General features: G+C 40.6%; 1 protein-coding gene across 1 annotated transcript; it reads right to left on the bottom strand.

The window, feature by feature from the left end:
* Window positions 1–3,254: 3,254 nt before the first annotated feature.
* On the bottom strand, window positions 3,255–8,838 carry rsph1 (radial spoke head component 1; the record flags this gene model as incomplete). Its single annotated transcript, XM_083932608.1, has 8 exons — window positions 3,255–3,301; window positions 3,431–3,539; window positions 4,515–4,586; window positions 5,677–5,812; window positions 6,594–6,684; window positions 7,076–7,181; window positions 8,547–8,660; window positions 8,788–8,838. The coding sequence occupies 8 exons, from the start codon at window positions 8,836–8,838 to the stop codon at window positions 3,255–3,257; spliced, it is 726 nt and encodes a 241-aa protein (XP_083788734.1).

The raw sequence follows: 8,838 nt of genomic DNA, 5'->3' as shown, positions 1-8,838 counted from the left end.
GTGTCGTCCTCAACGAGGACAGAAAGGTAACCGCACTCATGTGAAAAATGAACCAGGCTGCCGGCATGTTAAAGCAATTACTTCCGGTTGTATCTTCAAAATAATAAAGTTTTAAACTTTTTTATTTTATATTATTTACAGAATCAGAAATACTTCAATAATGCCATGGGGGAAATTATTTTTGTTACAAAACTCCAGATATACAAACAACAAATATTATATAGACAGCATATATAAGAAAAACAGAATATCTCTCTCTCTCTCTCTCTCTCTCTCTCTCTCTCTCTCTAAATATATATATATATATATATATATATATATATATATATATATATTTATATATATATAAAATATAAATTTTAAATTTACAGAAATTAATGTCTACAGTAGTGAAATATATACAAGACCAAAACTACCAGACTTATGTGCGTTAGAACAGATTGTCTATAGTTGAGTTTAAATCACAGAGAGGAGGTGACAGACTCTCCTATGGATGCGTTGTATAGTTTAATGACCACAGGCAGGAAAGATTTCCAGTGGCGCTCTGTGGTGCATCTGGGTGCGAGGAGTCTTCTGCTGAAGGTGCTCCTCTGCTGGGTCAGTGTGTCGTAGAGGGTGGGAGACACTGTCCAGGATAGACCGGAGCCTGGACAGCATCCTCCTCTCTGCCATGGTCGTCAGGGCGTCCAGCTCCTCCCCCACCACATCACCGACCCTCCTGATCAGTTTGTTCAGTCTGTGGGTGTCTGCGACCTTCAGCCCACTGCCCCAGCACGTGACAGCCAAGAAGATCGCACTGGCAGTGGCGGATTAAGGTGGTCAGGAGCCCCTAGGCTACTGTTTGTTTGGGGCCCCCATATTATTAATTATGTTTTTTCAGAAAAAAGAACCTTGACAAATGTTCTTTAGTAGATCTTGTGCTTTCGTGCTGTTATCACATTTCCTTTCTGACATTTTGCCGCTGTACTGTCTGGTAACAGTGAATGACGCATCATTTGACAAGAAAACTGACCTTATGAACTTGGCCACATGATGGCAGCTGATTGGGTAAATGTGCTCCATATATGTATCCAATCAGCAACTTGTTTTTTAAAATGATTTTTAAGGTCCCAAATAGGAAGCATGTTTTTTCCCCCAGTGTAGTAAATTAAAAAAAAATTAAAAATCTGTCCAATCAGGGGCCCCTGCACACCTGGGCTGCAGCCTAGGCCAGCCTGTGCATTAATCCGCCTCTGCGCACTGGCCACAACGGACTCATAAAACATCCTCAGCATCGTCCGGCAGATGTTAAAGGACCTCAGCCTCCTTAGGAAGAATAGTCGACTTTGGCCCTTCTTGTAGACAGCCTCTGCGTTTCTAGTCCAGTTCAACTTATTATTGAAGTACACCCCCAGGTATTTCTACTCCTCTACAGAGTCCACAGGGACCCCCTGGATGGAGACTGGGGTCACAGGTGTTTTCACCCTCCTCAGATCCACTAGGAGCTCTTTTTTTTTAGTCACGTTGAGCTGCAGATAATTTAGCTCACTCCAAGTGACACAGTTGCCCACAACAGTCCTGTATTCACCTTCACCCCCCCTTTCCAATGCAGCCAACTATTGCTGAGTCATCAGAAAGAAAGGGAGAGAGGACAGTCCCCTGTGGGGCCCCAGTGTTGCTGAGCACCCTGTCAGACACACAGTTCTGTAGGCGTACATACTGTGGTCTGCCTATCATAAAGGAATACATTTTACAATTTACATTAATTAACAATATCAAGGTGTAGAAAACATGACCTCTCAGCATACATGCAAGGCATACAGGGTAAAAAAAAAGATGTAACAAATTAAATTGAAGTGAAAAAAAATAATGCTGTTAGGAAGACCGGATATTGAAAACAAGTGGATAAGGTACAGCAAAATGGCCGCACATGTAGGCCTTTTAAAAACTTAGTTCAATAAAGTGTTTTTTCCCCTCCTGGTAGGATTATATGTAGTGCGACCAATAAAAAGAGTTTTGCTGGCCTGAGGTTCTTACCTCCATGCCAAGAAATGAAGGTCACACAAATATCACATGACCCCTTCAGATTATCTGGTTATTTCTCTTTGGCTGAAATAATAGAGAATGGATTTCTGAGCAGCTACAAAATCTGCAGTGCATCCTCACCTAGAGTTTCTCCATGGCAGTTTTCCCCAACTTAAAACCTGTTCGGTCGCCAATAAGTTAAATGAGTTAAATGCACAACAGTGCTATGACATGTGAATTATGTTTCCTTCAAATAGGAGATGGTCATTCTTCTCCTACACCGGTGCGTTCTCAGATGCTGCCCGCGGAGCTGAAAGCAGGAGCCCAACTCACAGAAGAAGGGGTGGTCTGAAACTGTATGCTCCACTGAATTGGGAAATTTCGACTTAAAATAATTTCCTACCCTACCTGTGTTACGCTAAACTGATGAAATGTTGACGCATGGAGGATTTGTGGGGAGTCATTCAATTAGTTATGCGAAAGAAAAAGAAAACAAATCCCCATTTAAAGTAAAAATGTAAACGTTAGAGCCCTGGGGCAAAAAGAGGTAAGCTCCATTCAGCACATGGCCTCAAAATATGATCCAGTTGGATTCTGAAGTATATATAACATATGTATGTGCCTTTATAAAGTCCATAAGTATTGTAGTTTCATCTGTCATTAGCATTGCTAGCAATCCAGAATTAGCCAACATTTTGAGCAGGTTTTCTGGAGGAAGACATCCTGAAATAAAAACAATTAGCCTAAATAAATGTTCTAAAACTTCTAGATAATCCATTCATGGGTTTGGGAATTTGGTCTCTTTTAGTAAGTAGATTGTTGGTTTCCAGTTCCAGGGGCTTCTTACAAGATTCTCATTGTTGTGCTATTAAAACAAAATTGTCTACTCTACTAATTTATTTCTCCAAACAGTGTGTTGGTTTATTTATCATCCTACTGTGCACGCTTAACTCATATGCATATGTTTTAATTTGACAGTAAATGGATTTTGTTCTTAAGGGGGACATTTCCCATTATTCCCCTGTTGTAATTATTGATAATAGTTAAATAAAATAAATACAGGGCCCCAAAACTCTGAGACCGGCCCTCTTAAGATAAAGTTTACCTTCTCACTTAAGAAGAATGTTGTTCTGTAAACTGAAAATACTTAATACACTGGAAATGCAAGTTCAACAGATTTATTTACATATTTATGAAGATCTTTATATTATTTGGTTGAAAGATATAGAAATGTGGATTGATCAGAAAGGTCAGTTCTCCACTCCCTGCTCTGCTGGAGCGGTTTTCTTTTCCCCACCTGACAAAAGACAACACAGAAGTGCAGATTTGAATCGCTCAGATGATGGTATCTTTACTGCAGGTCTATTGTATTGTATTATAAGGTATTATTTCTGTTATTGTCATCAGTAGTTATGTTATGGTTCACCTGAAGTGTCTTTGCCTGGAGTCCATGGCGTCAGACCGGTAACAGACTTGGGAATCCACTTGAGGATGGCGGTGGAGGCCAACTCGCCCCACTCCCCCTCAGCTCGGTCCTTCAAAGAAAAAGTACACTATCAATTTGTGTACGGGCAAGAAACACTCTTTGCTTTGTTGCTTTTGTGTTCAGCATTTGTTACAAGGAAGCAGCATGGATGTGTGAAGTCAGGCAAGCATGAAAACATCTGCAAACTCCAGGCTCACTGAAGACACACACTGCTGCTTGCATCTCCAACATACTTATAGTTCTTAACATGCATCCTGAAGTCAGTTATCATGATCACGACATGCATATAAAGTAGAACATGCACTTAGAACAGGCGAGTTTGCACACTGAAAAAGAAGAAGAATACTTCTACCACAATATTCAACCTCAGCAGTGCATTCTTATGCATGAAAAGACATTCTCATATTTGAAAAGGACCCCAAGATCAACATGCAAAACAGTGCTGTGGCTGAGTGATCTCTGCTATGACAGACGGTTGTGTATTGAAGCAGCGGCAGGCAGCACCTCCTCTGCTCCTCCAGAGGTCCCTGAGGTGAGATAACCCTCTCTGGAGCTCAGGTAGGGCGACCTTTGTGTTTTCAGATTTTTACCGTTCTCCTCATCGGTCGCTGGCTGGAGTTTTAGTTAAGAGAGTTGTCATGGTTATGCTGTGTCACATTACACTGGTTGTTATATCATGACTGGTATCAATTCAGTGCGCCCAACCTGTCCTCATCCCACTTTTAGTTTTGTCAGGACCCTTTAGCGTCACTTGTCAATGTTCATGTCATGGAATTGAACTGCGGTCAAACTGGCAAAAAGTCCAGTGTATTTTGGCGCTCCTAACCCTTGCTCTGAGCTTCTTATAGGTTTACAGTAAATGCACAGGAGTGCCTCCTGCATCTGTGCCAAAACACAGAGGGCCGTGACAAAAAGGGCGATATTTGACGCCCTGGGAATGAGAACAGGTTGATATGCTTTGACGAAGACGTGTTTCAAGATTATCGTGAGGAAATTAATCTGTATTGTGTTGATGTTAAATTACCTGTTCTACTTGGTGGTATTCACCATGCTGCTCACACCCAATGTTGAACACATACTTCCCCAGGCTGTTTGGCTGCCAAAAGAAAGACAGTATACATGAGCAGGTGTTGAATTGGGAAATGACTGGACCTCCGGTACAGTAGGTGGCCAACATACAGCTGGTCTGAATACAGCTTTAATTTCCGGGTCACCTTTGTCAAAATCACAAGGGGGGGACGGGGGGACGACTTTTGGACAGAATAACAACAGAAACGGGTCTTCTTAGTAGTGATGTTAGTTTTTTTACGTTGTCTTTGCCACCATTGCTTCCTGAGAACTCCAATTTTACCCGGGGTGTGGTGTTTACATGGTGTTTGAGAAACCGGAGTATGCCCTTAACCCGAATATAATCAGGTTTTTAAACTGCATGTGAACACAGTGATTGAGGAGAAAAGAATCTTCTTTGATAATGACAATGTTACAGATCACAATGGTACAAAAACAAGCAATATCTAAAGTAAAGCCATGGTTTATTACAACTAGGATTATGAGCTTTAAGTTATGCTAACATTGTGATCATGTGGCATCAAGGCAACGCTTCTAAAACTGGCTGAAATGGGACAGGGAACACGAGCGGACAAACAGTTTAACCACATTAGCGTCCTCTTATTAGCTTAATTTGGAGGTGATATTGAAAGCGTGTGCACCTGTAATGCTGCTTATAATTCTGGTATGTAAGTTGTGATGGATGGGTAATCATTTTATTGCACTGCTCAAGTTCCTTGCCAAATTGGATCAATTGTTGGCAATGTTCCAGCATTCTAATATCTTATTCATCACAAGTGATCGATCAACAAATGAGAAACCTGCGTTGCAATAAACTGCAGTTTTCTATTAGCATTACAATGGCTTTATTCTAATTTGGGCAGAAAGACCACCCAATTGATGTTTAGAGATTTTACAACCAAATATTTACTTTACCTGATCTAACTACTTGTATTCTGTATTATGCTAAACCATCATTATGCTATTACAGTCTGACAGATTGGTCTTGCCTAGCATTAACGAACCAAACTTTCATTACTCTTGTATCATTGTAACCCTGACCCTGCACACTCTACTCAGGCCACACTGTAATATTTTCATTAATTGTTGGCCAAAGTAAACAACAAAATAGAACTTACATTATTGTTGACAAAGTTACCCAGGTATCTGTGGTTAGAGTGGATGTACTCTCCAGCGGACTCCATTTTTCCATTCACCCATGAGCCCTTGTACTTTGAGCCAGTTTCGTGGTAGTGGTAAGTGCCTTGGCCATGCCTGGCAAACAGATAACACAGAGAATGTCAGCACTTTGCACATTCCAACAACATATCTAAAGGATGTCATCATCATAGCAGTCATTTGTAGCCTGGAAAACAGTCTGGTGGTGCCAGGCTATGTTGTTTGACTTTTAAGTCAACAAATCCACACATAAAACCATATTTCTATTTTCTACAGCAGTGACTCTCAGCCAGGGGTACTTGTACCCCAGTGGGTACTTCTGCTGTTGCCAGGGGCCAGTAACAGATTAAACAGGAAGCCAAAAGCAACAAGCAAATTATAGAAATTAATAGCTAAAAAGTTGATTAAACAACTTAAAATGATTAGCTTAGGCTGATGAATTAAACAGATAAACAGTTCAAATAATTAGATAAAAGTCATGGATAAACAGTTCAAATAATGAGATAAAAGTCATGGATAAACAGTTGAAGCATTCACACCAGTAAGTAGTAGCAGTAACCACTGCTGACCAAGGCAGCCTAAATATTGACAGTTCAATAATGAAAAAAATAACAATATCCCTTTTTTCTATTATGAATGGTGGAACATTGGGAACTGATGAAGTGGTGTGTGAGATCATCCATTAGGGCTGCAGGGGTACCTCGGACCAAAACAGTTGGGGATCACAGTTCTACTGTAGTGATTTCCCAACATGCTCATGTGTCTGTAACACTGAGTTTAGATTAAAGAAACCAAACAGGCTTTAAACAGACAAGGAGCGGAATTGCGTGCTTACAGAAATAAAAACTCCAAACATACATACATACTGTAGATATACCTCATATGCTGCAGCCACTCTCCATCATACGTGTCTTCATTGGGGTAAGTGTAGACACCATGACCCTGTCTCAGGTCCTCAACCCACGACCCTGACAAGAGATGGGCAACAGTTAGAGTTTGTTTCTAAAGCTCTGTGTCGATGCTTCAGCAGGACCCAAATTTAAAACCTCCACAGGACTGGAAAAAGACATGTTGCACGCCAAGGAAATGCACAATTCTAAATGGACTACATGTATAGAGTGCTATTTTTGTCTAATGACCACTCAAAGCATTTGACCACACATGCAAACATTCACACACATATTCATACACTGATGCACGGTGCCAACCTGCTCATCAGGAGCTGTTAGGGGCTCAGTGACACTTTTGCACTCTTCTGAAAGAGCCAAGGAACCAATCAGCAACCTTCGGGTTACTAGACGTTCTACCTTCTGAATACTTGCCCTAGAAGCTGGAAACTAACCCCTAGCTTTATTGTACCTTCGTATTTTGAGCCATCTGGATAGTAGAAGGTGCCCTGTCCATGTTTCATGTTCTGGTAATAGTCTCCCACATATCTCGCCCCATTCTTGAAGCGATATGTCCCCTGTTAAGACAAAACAGCCAAAGATACAGGTACATTAGTCAGAGAGACGATTATTTTCCAGTTAACATAATGGAAACCTTTATAGCAATAATAGCACAGTTTTTTTCTAATCAACTTAATATGGATCTAGAACAAAACTAAAAATAAAAAAGAGAACATATTTTAAATTCAAAGTGTTCAAAGAGCTCATTGTAGGTAAAAAAAAAAAAAACATTTTCTATCAGATATCTCGTTAAATGCTTCCTGAGTTCAAATGTCTACGAACCCTCGCGAGTCTTATTAGAATCACTGGTTGTAAGCTAAAAAATAGAAATGTCTAAAATGTGTCAAACTCGAAGGAAACCAAAAGGCCTTCATAAACGGACTAAATGGTAAACTGCAAAATACATTCCTGTGGAAAATACGTGGGAATGCAAACTGCTGCAAAGCTGATGTTGAACTGCATAACTGACTTTAATGTGTAAGAAGAAGAATTAATAGAAGAAATAACGTCCATAACACCATCAATGTATGAAATACTGTAATGCTCATATCTGAGATGCAGAGGCCAAACACTGAAGATCACATTCAGAGAACAAATTATAAACACTTGATGTATTCTGAAATACTGTTATTTTTTAGTGTTCATAATTTGACAGAATATCCTCTCTGGCTATACCACTGCTGTCCTAGCATGTGTTTTATAACAACCAAGGCACTTCAACAAAAACTTTTTATTTTGTATTTGGTAGAATTAAATTATTTGCCGAGCTTCCTGCCTGCAATGTGAGCTCCATTTCACTTGCGATGCTCATGCTGTGTTCAAGTGCCATGGGAAGTTCGAAGTTTCGGACCTCCAACGTGGCAAAGTGCACTGTAATGCCTGTCAAAGTGTTCTGCCTATCCCGTTTCATTCATTATCTCTCAAATTAATCATCTTGTTATCTCGGGAAAAGGGAGGAAATCAAATGTATGTAATGTAAATGTAATGTGTGACCGTTTAGGCTAGGGCTTCTGTAAAATGATTTGACACATATGAGATAACTTTTGTTATGATTTAGCACTATAAATAAAATTGAATTGAATTGAAAAAATGACTTGAAAGTAACGCAATAATTATTTTCTATAGTAACTGCTTACTTTTAGAAGTTGTAACTCAATTTCAATTACTTTTTGGGAGAAGTAACTAGTAACTGTACGTGATTTAAAGTAAGGTGCCCAACACTGCTCACCTGAAAAGTATGGATGTAATGGACCTGTAATCTGCAGAAACCTACCGTTAATGATACACTGCGGTTAAAAACAGCTCATTATTATAATTGGATAGTTTGAATGTGTAGTCTTGAACTGGTGGATGTGATGTGGACTCCTCGGTAGTGACCCCACCTGTCCGTGTCTCCTGCCGGTCTCGTACTGCCCCTGGTAAATGTCCCCGTTGGGGAGAACCGCTTTCCCGACTCCGTGCCTCTCTCCCGCTTCGTTCCTGCCCCCTTCGTACTCCTGCGTGAGTGTCCGCAGACAGAGGAAGAGACAAAGGTAAACAGTCGCACCGACAGTTGCGAGCTAATGCTAACGTTAGCTCAAGTCGGTTAACGCACCGAGCAGAGCGACATTCTTCTTCTCTCACCCCGAGTTTACTGCGCTCATCGTCGAACTCGTCCGAGCCCACGTCCGACAT

The sequence above is a fragment of the Echiichthys vipera genome, assembly GCF_963691815.1.
Source record: "Echiichthys vipera genome assembly, chromosome: 18".
NCBI classification, from domain to species: Eukaryota; Metazoa; Chordata; class Actinopteri; order Perciformes; family Trachinidae; genus Echiichthys; species Echiichthys vipera.
Note: the sequence above shows the minus strand (reverse complement) of the source record. Positions and strands in the feature narration are given on the sequence as shown.